This window comes from Xiphophorus couchianus, chromosome 2, assembly GCF_001444195.1.
Source record: "Xiphophorus couchianus chromosome 2, X_couchianus-1.0, whole genome shotgun sequence".
NCBI classification, from domain to species: Eukaryota; Metazoa; Chordata; class Actinopteri; order Cyprinodontiformes; family Poeciliidae; genus Xiphophorus; species Xiphophorus couchianus.
The window spans coordinates 1,574,187-1,591,470 of record NC_040229.1 but is presented as its reverse complement, the minus strand read 5'-3'; the positions used below and the strand labels follow the sequence as shown (position 1 = coordinate 1,591,470).

At 39.7% G+C, this 17,284-nt stretch overlaps 3 protein-coding genes across 4 annotated transcripts; 1 reads left to right on the top strand and 2 right to left on the bottom strand.

The window, feature by feature from the left end:
* Positions 1–601: 601 nt before the first annotated feature.
* LOC114161728 (myeloid-associated differentiation marker-like protein 2) lies at positions 602–1,824 on the bottom strand. Its single transcript, XM_028045276.1, has one exon. It carries the CDS (start codon positions 1,759–1,761, stop codon positions 925–927), a length of 837 nt encoding a protein of 278 aa, XP_027901077.1. The 5' UTR covers positions 1,762–1,824; the 3' UTR covers positions 602–924.
* A 1,209-nt stretch (positions 1,825–3,033) lies between these two features.
* LOC114133455 (myeloid-associated differentiation marker-like protein 2) lies at positions 3,034–4,695 on the bottom strand. Its single transcript, XM_027999371.1, has one exon. It carries the CDS (start codon positions 4,197–4,199, stop codon positions 3,303–3,305), a length of 897 nt encoding a protein of 298 aa, XP_027855172.1. The 5' UTR covers positions 4,200–4,695; the 3' UTR covers positions 3,034–3,302.
* Positions 4,696–5,096: 401 nt separating this feature from the next.
* cog7 (component of oligomeric golgi complex 7) lies at positions 5,097–16,620 on the top strand. Of its 2 annotated transcripts, XM_028039090.1 has the most exons (18): positions 5,097–5,193; positions 5,308–5,584; positions 6,586–6,734; positions 6,823–6,939; positions 8,407–8,575; positions 8,652–8,734; positions 9,771–9,893; positions 9,977–10,175; positions 11,134–11,261; positions 11,347–11,501; positions 12,259–12,375; positions 13,114–13,179; positions 13,299–13,485; positions 13,561–13,701; positions 13,845–13,928; positions 14,587–14,701; positions 15,718–15,861; positions 15,941–16,620. In XM_028039090.1, exons 2-18 carry the CDS (start codon positions 5,419–5,421, stop codon positions 16,105–16,107), a joined length of 2,310 nt encoding a protein of 769 aa, XP_027894891.1. In that variant the 5' UTR covers positions 5,097–5,193; positions 5,308–5,418; the 3' UTR covers positions 16,108–16,620. The 2 variants fall into 2 exon arrangements, with proteins under 2 accessions (XP_027894891.1, XP_027894884.1); XM_028039083.1 differs by having other exon boundaries at positions 5,104–5,584.
* Positions 16,621–17,284: the final 664 nt, after the last annotated feature.

Below are 17,284 nucleotides of genomic sequence, written 5' to 3'. Positions count from 1 at the left end.
AAGGGTTTATAACTTTTACACCAGGAGCTCCAGGAGTCAAGACATTTGCATTTTTTATCTCGGTCTTGGTAAGATTTGAATATAACGAGTCTGTGAAATACAGCTGAGTTCACTGCAAAAACACAAAATCTTACCAAGTATTTTAATCTGGTTCAAATATTTACACTTTAAATAAGACAAAACTAACTTACAAGTAACTTTTCAGCAAGATATAGAAGTCTGTTTTAAATAAATAATTCCTTAATATTGACAAAAAAGAATTATTTCCAATGGCGCTGTTACCTAGCAACCTAGTTCTAGGTCCAGTGGCAGATTATTTCCTTTATAACATGGGAAAAATGTCATAAATTAAATAATCTGCCACTGGAACTAATTCTTTTTCATTAATATAAAGGAATTATCAACTTAAACAAGCCTTTACTTCCTTCTTCACTGCAAAAACCAAATCTTACCAAGTATTTTTAGTCTAGTTTGTAATGCAAAAACAATCAAATCAAATATCAGTAAGAAATAGGATCCTGTTTTAAGTCAATAATTCTTTATTATTGATTTAAAAAATGACAGTTCCGCTGGCAGATTATTTCACAAAGAGCATGGAAAAAACGTTTTGTTATAAATGAAATAATCTGCTGCGACAGGCTGGCGACCTGTCCAGGTGACCCCGCCTCTCGGCCTAAGCCTCTACATCTAGCTAAAAAAGTTACTTAAATGTTAGCTTTGTCTTATTTCAAGTGTACTCAGATATTTGCACCAGAAACTAAACCAAAAATACTTGACAGAGTCGCATAAAATTCTGCTCTAGCCAAATATCAACTGATGTTTCCAGCTCCAGTAAAAGAAGACAAACCTCAAACTTCACAGCTGTTTTCATCTTTATTCACCAAATGACAGAGCCTGGGATAATAAAGTCACATCTGAACTTTTCTACAGTGACTTAATGGATAGAATCAGGTCTACGATGTAAAGAACGAGGTTCAAAGCGCTTCCCACCGTGACGGCATTCATGTCTGCGTAGGAACATTTGATGCAGGTGTAAGGGTTGTGCCTGTAGCAACTGTAGCCAAACACGGTCCACAGGATGACAGCAAGCACGTACAGCACCACCGCCACTATGTTAAACACAAACTCCACCAGGTTCAGCCTGAACACCAGCAGACACTGCAAAAGCTTCAGCAGGTGGAGGACGATGATGGCCACGGTGTCCAGGAGGCAAACTCCGAAGATAACGGCGCACAGTACCATCCCAGAAGGTTTGTAGAACCATTTCCCTCTCACAAAATGGTCGGCGGCGGCGGTGAAGATCATGCAGGCGACAAATGCCTCCAATATGCGGAGAGTTCCTCTCAGGCTGGACATGTAGCCGCTGCCGAACGCCGACCTCTGCTTGACGACGTCGACCAGAAAGCACACCGTGGCGACCAGCGAGAAGATGAAGCACAGGATGTCTGCAATGCAGGTGAGGCAGACGAAAACGGCAGCGAAGGCCACAGTGGCGGAGACCACGGAGATGCAGCACAAGGCTGTCAGGCCCAGGGTCAGGTCGGCCCAGTTGGGGAGGAACGCCACCAGCAGGATGTGCCAGCCTTTGCTCTCCATCACGAGCAGCACCAAGGGGACGACGATGCACAACACCCAGACGAACGCGCACCAAATGCCCCAGGGGACGACCATCGTGCCTCTGAACAGGACGACGGCCAGAGCGCTGAATATCATCTCCACCAGGCGGATAATCCCCTGGAAGCTGGAGAACGGGCCACACATGCTGCTCGGTTTGGGTTCCCAGGTTCTTCTGAGGAAGAAGCTGCGTTCACTCCAGAACTGAAGGACGAATAAAACTCCTCTCACTCCAACACAGCGTTGTGATCGGCTTTGTATTCAAATGTCTGAGTTAGTCTGCAGTGTGTACACATGAAAATGATCAAACTGACCTGAACTGCAGTTGGAACGAAGTAAAATGGGACAACTTTAACTTCAGATCAGTGTTTCTCAAACATGTTCAGACCGAGGATCCCTTCACCCATTTAACAAACACTCACCATAACACAAAATCTTAAAATATACAACCTGAAATGAAAATATTAGTCTCTTAACTCACTTATTATCATGAACAATTCATCTCAGGGCATTGTGAGTTGTTTTCATATTGTGAGAAGTGTGGTTTCTAAGCTTTCCAATGATGTCAAACACATGGAAATAAAAGGAGCAGCTGTTTTTCACTGTGTGCATTTATAACATCTAGGCCTATTTGTAATTTAAAGAATAGAAAGACTTGATTTGCTCTGGCAGAAACAAAAATGTCTTCTGCAATGTTAAATATAAAAAATAAACACCCATGTGTTTATCTATTGTATTTAACTTTATAACTTTTTATTAAATAAAAAAATAATAACTGTTGAGGTGCAACCAGGGCATCGTAATAAAGCAAAGTCAGAATAACAAAGAACAATTTTCACTGAATGAAACTTGAGTCCTGCAGCTCATTGTATAGAACTGTTCAAAAGAACTAAATCTCAAGTGAACAACACATCGTCACTCTTTGCTTCCTCTGATCGTTGAAGTATTCCTGCTGTTGTTTCCTTTCCACCGGTATCTTCAGTTTTTCTTTTGAGTGACCCAGTTTTAAGCCACTTATCCATTATTACATTTAACCACAATATCAAGTTAAAATAACAACTTATTTTACTTTAGAATAATTAAATTCTTGTTTCAAATTACATGAACCAAATTTGTGATCTGATGATTAATTTTATTAAACATCTCAATGAATTCAGCTCAGAAACATTTAGTGTGATCAGGACATTATCCTCAAGCTTTGCAAACTGTCAGCTGCATGAAAATGAACATTTTCCTTAATAACACAAGAGTCAGATCAATGTAACCCTTCATCTCAGGAAACAAAAACACGCCGCTAAGCATTCTGGGAATTAGTTCCCACTTTCAGTTTTTTTAGGGCTAATCTAAAAACTGACAAAATTAATAAAAAGTTAACACAACTTACTACTGCAAGTTTATCTTTCACAAACTCACACATTTAGCTTCAAAATCTAAAACTCGCGAAATTTATTTGACTTAAAGAGAAGAAGATAGTTGACACAACTAAATTCAGCTCAAAATGTTTTACAGTGTGGACATGATAAGTCAGATGTTCCCATTAAAGGACAGAGACATGCAGCACTCACCTTACCTCACTTTATACTGGAATTACAACACAGCATCTTTGGAAATATTATTAAAAAGAACAGTGGAGCTTTTCTGCATATTCAGGTCAAATTTCTTGACACACTATAAAAAAATCTTAATATTTATGTTCGCTTAAAGCCACAGATGCCGAGAAGTGTAAAAATCAGGTCCACTGTAAAAAGGATGAGATTCACATAAGTAAAAAATGCAACCATGAACTGAATGGCCCAAATGCAAAAGCTGGGGGGACAGTCGCTGGGACGTGGATTGTGTCTGAACGTGAAAATGGGCCACATGATAGCTGCGAATATATACAGCACAACTGAGATCACCAGGAAAATAAAGACAAACCTGTCCAGGTTAAAGGGCAAACAGTTCTTCAGCTTTTTTAAGATGTTGGTGGCGATGATGAGAGGCAGGATGGGGAAAGGGATGATGTACACGATGACACAAAAGATCAGCGCTGGCTTGTCTCTGTAACCGGTGAGAGACACAAAAATCATGCAGCTCACGAAGGCCTCCAGAACCTTCCAGAACCCGGGAAGAGCTGCCAGGTAGCTCCCTTTCTTCTTGTCCAGGAACTTGTCCTTCACCACTTCCAGCATGTAGAGGAAGCCACACAGGAAGGCGAACACGCTCACTATCGAGCCGTAGAGGCATTTCAGGCAGGCGTAGAAGTTGGCGTAAGTTATGGCGACGGAGACGGTCATGAGAGAGGAGGACATGGCCATCCCTGTGGTGAAGTCCCCCCAGTCCATGCAGAACATGTTGAGGATTATATCGAGCCCGAACATCTCGATGATGGTGATGATGAGGGTCATGATGGGGCAGAAGGCCCAGGTGAACATGGCGTAGATCCAGTAGGTATGGCTGCTCCCTCCTCTGAACATTCCCAGGACGAAGGTGATCAGACACAGAACGATCTGAGCCATGTGGAGCCCGCCTCGCCCGGACATCAAGCTGGACGGATTAAACACCGCCTTGGACAGCGTGTCCTTAACATCGTTAATAACGCCCATCTTTCTAAGAGTCAGAGAAAAGACTTTGTCCTCTCAGGTTGGCTGACGGATAACTTCTCCCTGCAGGGTTTCCTCTCCAGCTCTACTTTCCATGTAGTTTCTCTGGTTTGCATAACAGCAGACTGTGAATAATGAGACATATCTGCTGCAGCTGATAGGAACACGTCACCCTAATCATTAAAGCACAACATTTAAAATTACTGGTAGAGAAAAACTGATGTCTTTGTATTTTAGGTTTGTATTAAATGTTATTTTTTTGTTCAACAGAAGTTGCATGCTTCCTAATCCAAGTTTTAACTGTTATTATCCACCAATACAATGTGATGTTCTATTGTGGAGTACAAACTAGAGATGCACAGAACTGAAAATTTGGGCTGATATCAATATCTGATATTACCGTTGATACCGATTACCGACAGATATTTACTAATATTATATATATAGTTTCCCACCCTATTAATACCATGAAAACTAGCACTGAAACCCCAAAGCCTGAGCTGCTTCACTGTCACTGTCACATGACCAAACACCACCATATACTAACGTTTTTGTTGAATGTTAATTTTTTGTGTTGAAATGTTGTGTTTTTGTGAAACATCAAACTAATTGTTTTTATGTTATTTTATTGTACTTAATGAGTACAGAAGCCGAATAAGGCCACTGAGAAAAAAAATTGAATAGAGTATTTCCTCATAGTTTTGAGAACATTTTGAGAAAATAATTTTTCACAATGGCCCTAATCCTCTTGAGTATGTGAGGTTACACTATTTTTTATTTATTTATTTTTTTTTTTACAAAATTTTGTATTATTATTAACAATAATAATAATTCCGATTCTCCAATACCTACAATTATTTATTGATTTTTAGTCGGGCCATGACCTTATTATGTGTTTCCGGGGAAGGTAAATAGGAAGCACAAGCGGAAGTTGTTGTCAGTTTGGACGCCTGCTAGCATTAGCCACTGTGGAATATGTGTACTTTGCAGCTTTTGAGTGAGTAAACGTTTAAAAATAACTCTGGAGGAGGCCGTCGCTTTGTTAGAGCTTTATCTGGTTGTAATGATAATCTCCTTTTCCTGGGCTATTTATTTTATATTCGTGTCGAAGCCTTTGATTGGGAAGACTTAGCTAGCCCGGAGGTTAACAGGATGGCTCGATGACAGCCGAAGGGTCTGGCTGAAGATCGGGGAGCAGGCTGTGATCTCTGGGAGCGGAGAGATGGACTTCTCCAAGTTCCTGGATGATGATTTCGATGTGAAGGACTGGGTGAACGGCGCCTTCAAGATGGTGCAGAAGGAGGCTCCGGGGAAGGCGGACACTCATGCAGCAACTCTGGTGATGAAGCTGCAGCTCTTCATCCAGGAGGTCAACAATGCTATCGAGGGTCAGTAACCAGAAAGCAGAACATATTCAAATATTACAACCAAGCAGCAGTACTTCAGTAAATGTCTTCACTGGTTTTAAACTAGCCGGATGTCTAACATGCCTAACAGGATCTACTCAAGTCATAACTGGATTCTTATACATTTAATTGTAATGCGTGAAGCTTTCAGGTTTAACAGTAAAAAACTATTTATTAGGGCACAATAAATTATTTCAGGTTTGAAGAGTCCAGGTATTGTTGTTGTAGAGTCGTTCAGATGCAAAACTAATATGGCTTTCTATTGATCTTTGACAAATGAAATAAAAGTTACACAAACTTTAAATATTCTGAAATTAGGGAAGTAAAAATCTAGTCCAGTTTAAGAGTCTAGAGTTTTGTAGTTTTGGAACTGGGGCTGTTTTAGTCTGGTCCAGATGCATAAAAAAGAGCAAAAATCACCCTTCAATAATTCAATATTTGATCTCATAAATCAAATAAAAGTTTCACAAATAATAATATGAGTTTGAATGAGTGCAAAGTAATTTAGTCCAGGTTTGAAGTGTTTGGGTGCTGAAGTGTGGGTCAGATGTGTGAAAGATGCTGAAATTGCCTTTATTGAAGCCTCACAAATCAAATGAAGGTTTCTCAAATCACATATTCGGTTTTAAGTATCTGAGTATATAGCTCTGACGTGTTTTGAGTGTTGTAGTTTTTAAACTACAGCAGATTAAAGATGCTCAGGTTAGTAAAAAAATTTGATGGAATTGCTCTTTAGCAATTTCTTGAATCAGAAGTCATCTTTATCACTGTCCTTGGACTAGATTTGCTAGAAAAAGGAACTTGTAATATTATTTATTATTATTATTATTACTATGGTAGGAATTATACTGAAACTAATGCTAACGCTGTGTCAGACTGTCAGTGGTTTCAGCAGCCAGTTTGGTTTACTGTTGTGTATTTTGATACACAACAGTCATATTTTGATGACTCGGCGGCTGTCGGCTGGCTGCTCCTGTGTGCAGAGAGCAGTAATCAGGCGCTGCATAACATGCCCCGGGTTCTGCGGGACGTAGAGGCGCTGAAGCAGGAGGCGTCCTTCCTGAAGGAGCAGATGGTTCTCGTCAAGGAGGACATAAAGAAGTTCGAGCAGGACACCGTGCAATCCATGCAGGTGTGTGGCAGCTGCTTTAGAAGAGGGCACACAGCAAGCAGAACATAAAGTTGTTTTGAATAAACGATGTGGATCTCACACCCACCAGGTCCTGGTGGAGATAGATCAGGTAAAGAGTCGAATGCAGCTGGCCGCTGAGGCTCTGCAGGAGGCGGATAAATGGAGCACCCTGAGCGCAGACATTGAGGAAACCTTCAAAACTCAGGTGAAAACCCGACTTCTGAATGCTGCTTTCACTTAATCATATGGAACTTAATGTGATTAGATTCCTTCTGTAAATAACAAATGAAAATGGATATAATTAAGTGTTTTTGTAGTATTTCATGTGTCAAACTGAAAGTCCAGGGGCCAAATCTACATTTTTGTGGCCCTCTAGACTCCAGAGGGACACACAAATAAAATCTTCAAAGTGACAGTTGTGCTTAAATATTGTTTCATCAATCAAATTAAAGCAGTTTTTATTTGTATTCTGCCAAATTACATCAACCAGTTCCTGCAATGTTTTTTTTTGCAGAAATTCATGCAAAATCTTTTTTTTGTTTTTGGGAATTTTTGCACTAATGCATAATTCTAAATGTTTGCAAAAATTTTCAAAAACTTTGGGTTGGGGTGATGCTAACTTCCACCTGCAGAGGGCAATATTTCTTACTTGTATTCCACTGCTGCCTCAGCTTCACTTGAAGTTACGTTATAGTCAGGTGATCAATACATTATGTTATAGTCAGGTGATCAATACATTATGTAATAGTCAGGTGATCAATACATTATGTTATAGTCAGGTGATCAATACGGCAAGTAACAAAAAGTCACGTTTACTGTCATACATAGGTGGAAATATTGCAAAATTTCTTGCAGATATTTCTAAATTATCACCAGAAAATCACAAAAACTGCAAAATCCTGAAAAATGTGAAAAGATTTTCAATATTTAATTTTAAGAAACACTTATTGAATGCAGAGGCAGCTATTAATTTGTTCATTTTATCAGCTGTATATTAATATTAGTTTTCTCATTAAGATTACCGTATTTTCCGCACTATAAGGCGCACCTAAAAACCTTCAATTTTCTCAAAAGCCGACAGTGCGCCTTATAATCCGGTATGCCTTATGTATGGACCAATATTGAGCCACAACAGGTCTCGGTAAGCAGCTTCATTTTCCCCCGTAGAAGAAGAAGCGCTCGGTGCATGCTGGGATATATGACTGCGCGAAGCGTGCCGTTTCATTTCCATTTGTGTGTTTGTGTAAAGACCCAAAATGGCTCCTATTAAGAGACACGCTTACGACGCAGAGTGAACGGAGTTGTCAGAATGCTGGTTTGTAATCTATTAATAAAGTTTGACTGACCTATCTGACTATTTTGTTGACATTCCCTTTAGCGCAGTTCCATCTAATGGATGCATAACGTAACCCCAGCCTCTACTGTAGCATCTATTTTATGCGCCTTATAACGCGGTGCGCCTTATATATGAAAAAAGTTTTAAAATAGGCCATTCATTGACGGTGCGCCTTATAATGTGGTGCGCCTTATAGTGCGGAAAATACGGTACATGTATTTTATCAATACAGCCTGACTCACTGGCCCTGGAGAACATAAATGAAGTTCAGATGGACTCAGTCATGTCATGTGCTGTTGTTGTGTTTTTAGTCTTATCAGTGTCGTGTGTTTTCAGGACCTGGAAGTCATTTCGTCCAAGCTGACTAGCATGCAGAACAGCCTGGCCATGCTGATGGACACACCTGACTACTCTGAGAAGTGCGTCCACCTGGAGGCGCTGAAGAACCGCCTGGAGGCCATGGCCAGTCCTCAGATAGTGGCGACCTTCAACTCCATGTCTCTAGGTAACGAGCCAGCTCCACCTCCTTCCATCCTCCCCACCACATCATCAACGACACACACCTTCTCTTCTCCCTGCAGGTCAGGCCAAGGTGTTTGTTAAAGTCTTCACAGAGATCGACAGAATGCCCCAGCTTCTGGCGTACTACTATAAATGTCACAAGGTATGTTGTCCAGTTCAGGACTTGGTGTGATTTATCAGGTTACTAAATCAGGTTTAAGTCAAGTAATCCGACTTATTAGTCAGATTTACCTGACTAATTTATTCAGTCGGATTTATCAAGGCGGGATCTATCAAGATAAATATAACTTGATTTATCAAGTTACTACATCACACCAAGGAATAGGGATGCAAGTTAATGATTAACAAATTAATGTAATGTAAAATTTTTTTAATAGCATCGTTTCATTTCAGCATTATTTTATTAGCTGTATTAAATACTGATTGAATAAACAGAAAATTGTGATTTTCTCACATTAATAAACTTAGATATATTTATAAAATATAACAAAAAACAAGAACCTCTTAGGTTTCTGAATGAAGGAGTAAAATATGTGAATTAATACTTAGTTCCTTGTGAACAAAGACATGTTAATAAGTTAGTACTGTCTGTAGCTTTACTCTCGGAGGAAAGTTAAAAATTCGCTTCAGGAAGTCCATTAATTCATGTCGGCCCTGCTTATTGGCATCAGATTTTTTTCCCATCACGTTACAATTTTTCTCCGTCAACCCCTCCGCTTTGCTGACGTCACATCTTCACCTTCGTAGCTCATCACAAATCTTTGAATGAGAAGCTAACGTTGCTCCGCCATATTGCTCGGCTGAATGAGCTATTAAGATGAAACCTAAGACACTTGTCAATATAAGTGTTTATATTTCAAAACAGGACCGCATGAAGTGCCTTTTACGTCCTGTAATGGGCTCTGTTTGGACCGTTTCTCTTTGCCGCTCTTACATGGTCGCCATTTTGTACCAACTGACTCGCTTAAGGAAAACCAGCGGCGCCCTCTGCTGGATGGCTGCTAAACTACACCATTAAAAACAGGTCTAAGAGGACGTTCTTAGTTGATAGATTTGAACTCATTATAATCTAATAAACCCTTAATGGACAGTTTATTGTAAGTGAATTAATTGTTTGCATCCATCACGCTAATAAACACATGATTCATGTGGAATAATGTCTGACTTGCTGTCTGCAGGGCCAGTTGGTGAGCATATGGCAGGATCTCTCTCAGAGCGAACTCAGTCTGAATCAGCAGCTGTCTGAGTTCTACGACACTTTACTCTCCACTTGGCACGCACAGGCGCAGTGGAGCAACCAGGTGAGACCTGCTGCAGCACCAGGACGATTGGTTTGGACTGAGTGATGATTGGTGCTAAACTGTGTGATGCTAAACCGCTCCAGGTGTTTAAGAACCCGTACGAAGTGGTGACGGTTCTGCTGATCCAGACGCTGGGGGCCATGGTACCGTCCATCCCCGTGTGTCTGAGCAGCGCCATGGAGCGGGCCGCCCAGGAGCAGCGCCTGGACTCCCTGCTAGAACTCCACCAAACCACCTCCACCTTCGGCCACAGCCTGGAGGCGGCCATGTTTCCACACCTGGGTTCGTACAAACGCGGCCGGGACGGCGTCCAGGCGACATTCTCTCATGTCACAGCCAAAGGCTGCAATTTTATGCTGTGATAAATTGAGGAAAAGTAACTCATAATTGTGAAATAGAGGAAAAATTAAACATTGGTTTCATAATTTGGTTTATTAAAATCTCAAAAGTGTGGCATGCATATGTATTCAGCCCCACAAAACACATGAGTTTGATTTAATCTTAAAGTTATATACCAAGACAAGAATGTTTTATTTATTATCAGACATTTATTGGTGCACCTTTAGTTAGATCAAAACATATTTTTTATAATGGCCTATTTAAAGTCTGGTCTGAGAATCTATGAAAAGACTTGAGAAGTGTTGCAGTCTGATTGAACGTATTTCCAAAGACGAATGGTTCAGAATTTGAATATTATATAAACTTCTGGGAGTTGAATACAGATTCATTCCACACTTTTCATATTTTTAGTTGTAAAATAAAATAAAATATTAAAAATTTTGTCTACTTTGCCCAGGCCTAAATCAATTAAAGCATGATAAATTAAAACAAGCTCAATAATTTCCATTTGCATAATTTAAAACTGGATGAGAAAATCTTCAATCGGATGCTTTGGCCTCAACTGTCCTTTTTTTTGAAGGACAATTTTGTTTACATTTTATTGTAAGTTTGTTGTTTTGTTTATTTATTTTGCATATTTAAAATATCTTCCAGTTCCTGTGTTAAATGTTTGTTAGAATTAAACGTTTATTGATCTTTGAGAATGTGTTTTTGCATTATTATTATGCCATTACCTTTTATATTAAATATTGTCAAAACAACAACACTATTGTTTTACTGCAATAACTTCTGGGACATTTTATCATGCAGTAACATTTATTATTTTGACAGGTTCCATTAAAATCTCAATCCACAGTCCTTGTCAAACTGTAAGTTAAAGTGTTGTGAATATGTAATACAGGTGAGAATAACCTGCTGAAGGTGAACGAACTGGTCTGTGCGCTCTACGACCCGTACAAGTCCTACCAGCTGCAGTACGGCGAGCTGGAAGAGGCGTTCCTCCTCATCCAGATCAGCGCTGTTCCTCTGGTTAGGCCGCCTCTCATCCGCAGCAGAACTACCAGATAACCAGCCGTTTCTCTGTAACGATCCGGGTTCTTTCTGTCGTGTTCAGGAACACGGGGAGGTAATCGACTGCGTGGAGGAGCTGAGCCACTCTGTGGGGAAGTTATTTGGCCTGGCGAGTGGCGCCGTGGAGCGCTGCGTCCGACTGACCGATGGGCTCGCCGTGTGCGGCCTGCTCAGAGCGCTCAAAGCGCTCTTCACCAAGTAAAGACGCTTTTCTCATTTCCAGTTTCAATTAGGGCTGAGCGATCAATCTATTTGATCATTACTCAAGTCTTCAGTTTTTGAAGATTTAAATTTTGGAAAATTTGTTTTGTTTTTGTGTTTATTTTTCACCTATGCGGTCCTTGGGTTTCCATAGTTCAAAGTGATGTCACCACACCATCTTGTTTGACATGCCTGTTATACAGCTTCTGTTTATTTACACTTTGAATTCTACAATAAAATATTACAGTTAACTACAATTTCGTTTGTTTAGAAGTTAAAATATTACATGAAAACAGTTGTAGTACTATAGGAATAAAGTTGTATGATAAGGTTTTAATATTACCAGAATAAAGTAATATTGGATATTACTTTATTAGGAGAATGAAGTAGTAATTTTATGAGAACACAAACACAAAAAAATAATTCTTATTAAAACGACTTTTTTCTCATAATTTTAAAATGTTCTTCTAGTAAAATTGCGACTTCATTTTGCTAATGTTTTGACTTTTAATGTTCTCGTAATTAAACTAAATTCTTTGTAGACTGCCCTTAATAAAAGCCACTTTTTGAGAATGTTTTCTATCATTTGAAATTTCTTTCTTAGAAACGAAAGCAAGAAAAAAAATCTATTAAAATCGGACCTGGTTTGAAAAAAATCAGAGATTTTATTTTGAAGTCATGTCACCCAGCCCTAATTTGAATTTATATCAAACATATTCCTCAGAATAACCGTATTATTCCTTTAAAAACTCAGGTATGTGTCGGACTTCTCCACAACGCTCCAGTCGATCAGGAAGAAATGCAGACTTGAGGAAACACCAAGTTCCTCTGCTTTCCAGGAGGACTGGACCGCCTTCCAGAACTCAGTCCGGTGAGTTTGCTTTTAAAACAAAGTTAATCCAACAACTTGGAAACAATTCATCAATTTACTTGTCGATAAATTGTTTATTCTGTTCAAATTAGCTTAAATCGATAATAACGTCGCTTAAGCCTCCTTTCAGTGTTGTAGTTTGGCCTCCAAACAGCAGAGGGCGCCGGTGGTTGATATTGAATCAAAGATGACGGAACGGGAAAGAGAAAGGATCCAAATAGGGTCCGGTTTGGGATGTAAAGTGAACTTTATGTGGTTTGGTTTGAAACATGAACACTCGATAAACTCTTTAATAGCTGTGCGTGACGGAGCGACGCCAATTTCTCATTCAGAAATGTCTGACGTGCTACGAAAGTGAGGCTGTGTTGAGCGGAAAAGCGGAGGCATAACAGACAAATATAAGCAAGGTTGTTTTTTTTTTCAGTGGGAACACCCACAGACAGAACTTCTGTATGTTCATTGTGGATCAAGTGTTTCACATATTTAAATATTTTTATTTTTCTATTCAGCAACCGATTCCTATTTTGTTATATTTTATAAATGTAAGTTTATTAATGGTAGAAAACGAGAATTTTCTGTTTATACAGTCAATACTTAACACAGAAAATGATGTTAAAAGTTTATTATGTTTATTTAAATTCTGCATTCAGCAATAAAATGGCTGCTTATCAGTTAATCGATCGATAAGATGAAGTTTAGATTAACTCATTAATTGGTAACTTGCATTTGTCTTTACAGGATCATCGCCACATGTGGAGAATTGCTGCGTCAGTGCGGGGCTTTTGAGCAGCAGCTGTCAAACAAGTGAGAAACGTATTTCCTTTCATCTGTTTTTATTTATTTTCTCAAATAGTACCCAGTTTCAGTTTTTAAGAGTCAAAAAAATAATAACAAATCCTGCTTATGATCATTGCCTCCCACAGGATCCTGGGCACAGCGGGTAAGTACTTATCAGAGTCTTACAGCCCACGCAGCCTGGCCGGCATCCAGGAGGCCAGCTCCACAGAAAGGAAAAACGCCACTAAAAACCCCTGGCAGGAGTACAACTACCTCCAGAGGGGCAACGTGGCCGAATACAACAACCTGATGGAGATCCTGTTCTCACTGAAGGTAGGACGCAGGTTGTAGTCAGCATTGAGCGTCTTGCTGCTGATCTTCTGGTAAATAACGACGGTGGTGTTGCAGGAAAAAGGCACAGGGAACTCCAGCCTGCTGGCTGAACCCAGAGCAGCTCTGACCAGGCTCAACCAGCAGGCCAACCAGCTGGCCTTCGACTCCGTCTTCCTGCAGATCAAACACCAGCTCTGCCTTGTCTCCAAGATGGAGGTGAGTACGTGTCGGGTTTCCACATGATTTGATTTCAGGTGTTATTGGGTACAATTTTAGCTCCTTAGTGTTGTGGGAGATTTACTTTGGAGTGCTGGGTGTCCCGTTTCTTTAAGTCTGGCCTCGTGCTTGCTCTGGTTTAGAGTCAGGATGCTTCTGCTATTGGAGAGAGCTACACTGAAGACCTGCCTTCTTTCAGCCTGTCACCACAGGAGTACATCACAAACGTAAGTTTATGTTTTCATTTAAAACTTTCTTTGATTCAAAGTTTATTTAATTTCAAAGAGATTTCAGCACAAGGTAAAATAAAGTTTATCACATCACAACTAGTCCTGTCATGATAACAAATTTTGCTGGGCGATAAATTGTTCCAGAAGCTATTGCGATAAATTTCCATAAATAAGCTAATTATTAATCTCAGAAATTTTCTAGCAAAAACAAGGAAATGTGAGCTTGAAAAGTGGGAAAAATTGCAAGAAGAAATTTTAAGGTTGATCTCAGAAATTTTCTTGAAAAAATCACGGAAAATTTTGAGTTTGAAACGTTGAAAATCAGCTAGAGAAAACTCTGAAATTTTGATGTCAATCTCAGAAATTTTCCAGGAAATTTTAAAAAGTCTAAAATGTAAAAAAAAAAAAAACATTTGTAGAAACTTTCAGAGTTTTTTGGCCAAAATCACTAAAAACTGAGGGAATTGATTGATGTAATGTAGCAGTGAATAGATAAAACTTGCTTTGATTTGATGGATGAAATATTATTTTAGCACACAACTCTTACCTTAAATGATCGATTTATGTCTCACTGGAGTCTAGATGAACACGTAAAAATCTCTGGCAGGCAGGTTTTTGTTTATCCGGCTCAAACGACACTCTCTCCTCTCCACAGATTGGACAGTACCTCATGTCTCTGCCTCTCCACCTGGAGCCCTTTGTGACCCAGGAGGACCCGGCACTAGACATGGCCTTACATGCTGGGAAGCTGCCTTTCCCTCCAGAGCAAGGTGCTTCACCACTTCCACTAATTCATCCTCCTTTTAATATTCTCCATATCGACATGACGAGATGGTCACACCAAATCTTAATAACTCTATCAAAGCTTTTCTCTTATTAAAACAATGTTTTAAACAATGCAATTTCATGACTTTCTTCTGGTAATATAATGATGTTGGTCTCACAATAAAAAAAAAATAGAATCTTAGTTTACATTCAGAGTCTATATGGATGCGTATCGAGAGCATGCGTGGTAGCATGCTGCAGCTGCGTGGTTAAAGCATTTCAAATATTTTGAGCGTTTGACGCTGGAGTTGAAAAAGTTGAACTTTTGCCTCTGGATGCAGAGCATCAACCAATCAGAGAGACACTGCTATGTAACGTGGTGGCCTGTAGGTGGTGTCCTGCTAGGAGAAAGGACTAGCATTACATCAAACTGGGCTCTGGTGAGATGGCGCTCATGGCGACCTTTGTCAGCGCCCAGCTAGCTTGTGAAACTCACAACACCTCTGAATTATCTGGTAAATTCAAACACATGCCTGACAGCGACATTTTGTTGATTTCAGTAAATAAAACCTCGATACTCTCAGTATTTGATTCTCCATTGTTCAAAGTAACCAGGAGAGGGAGAAAAGGCGAGAGGCTCCAACGCTCGTCGGGCCGTTCTCAGCTGTCCCCGTTGTTTGTTCAATAGAAACTGAACAGAAAATGTTCAACAAACAAAGACATCTGAGCCGCCATTATGATTGCAGAAGCTTTCACTACATAATAATTTGGTTCCACTTGCTTAATTTTATGCATCATTGTATAAACAGACCGGCAACGGAAAACAATGGCTTGTCCCAACGCGAGTGTAGAGCGATTCTGACGCACGTCTAGAGCAAAATGTCAAGCGTCTGATTTCAAAGTGCAAACGCATCCAACTCGAAGCGTTTTTTAAGTGTGAAACGCGTCCGGTGTGAACGCAGCATCGTACTCCATCGCAGGTCTGCAGCAGTAACAAAAACTTTTCCCCTTGTTGTCTCAGGCGATGACCTTCCTGAGTTGGACAACACAGCAGACTACTGGCTGGGCTCCATCGCCAGGGCAACCATGCAGACCTACTGCGACGCCATTTTGCTCATCCCCCATCTCTCCCCTCACTCCACCAAACAGCTGGCCACAGATATCGGTACGGAGACCAGGAAAGCCCTTCAGCTTCTGTTGGTTCTGTCGTTGTGTGTGCAATCATTTGAGTTTGTCTCCCTCAGAGTATCTGAGCAACGTGATGGACGCTCTGGGCCTGCAGCCGTCCCGCACGCTGCAGCACATCGTCACTCTGCTGAGAGCCAAACCTGAAGACTACCGGCAGACGGCCAAGCTGCTGCCGCGCCGCCTGGCGTCCAGCCTGGCCGCGCTGCGCGCCATCGACTACTAGCCCTTCTGACGGACTCCCACCGCAGGAAGAGATGTGAATAACGGCTGTTTTACACGTTACGCTTCTTTGATTCCGTCTTTTCTGTGATCATTCTCTTTGTGTTTTGCAGCATTTTGGATTTTTGTTCAATTTGGAGCAGAAGAAACTGAAATCAGAATGTTTTCAACATTCTTTCCCAAGTTTTACCGGTAAATCGGCCTTCAGTTTAAGCCAAAATCTGATACATATATATTCATATTTTTGCCTAATTTATGCATTTATAAGAGAGTAAATTCTCTATGATCCATATATCTTATTAACTATTCCATACTGATAATTAATCTGGGCGATGAAGCTATTCAGAGGAGGTATTTCTGTTTTGTTTTTTATTAAGTCAGTCTCATGTTTTGCTAAAACATAGAGTATATATTTTGGTTTTGTTTGGGCTGACTCATGATTGTCTATTTTGGATAGCAAGGGTTTTTTTGTATTGTGAAAATCTGTATTATAAAAATCTGATGACAATATAATGGAGCCTTGATGTGTGTGATTATTTTTACAAGCTTAATGCAGACCTCAATCTTTTTATAACTGCTGGAAAATCTGTGTGTACAGAGGTGGGAAAAAGTATCTGTCTACCTGGGCTTATGTAAAAATATTTCTCCACTTTAAGTCTCAGATTAAACTTTATTAATTCCAATTTAATATTTTTAGTCCCAGTCCTTTTATGAACATCTAAGTCTAAATCTCTGCAGGCCTAAGTTAAGGTCAAAGTTCAGAATTCAAGAATAAAACAAACTGTGCTGCAATTAAATATTAAAACTAATAAAGAAACTGCTCATCTCAAAAATAACTGTTTTATAGAAGATCTCTGCAGAGGGAAAACTCCCATCAGAGTGCAAAATTCAACTTTTCTCATTTATATACATGAATTAGAGCATACATATTTAAAGTTTATCCTAAATGTATTTTTTTCAATGTTTTTAAATTTGTATGAATATTTCATAATTTAATATTAATTTGATTGAAGTAATTCCACAAAGCGTCAACCTTCAAATGACTTTTTTATTTTCACCTTAAATAATCACTAAAGTATCTCGGGGTTTACATAACTTTTAGTTACAGTAACTTTTAGGAAAAGTGACTTTAGTTACTTTGTACTTTTAATTTTTATTTTACAAATTTTGTTATGAAGTAT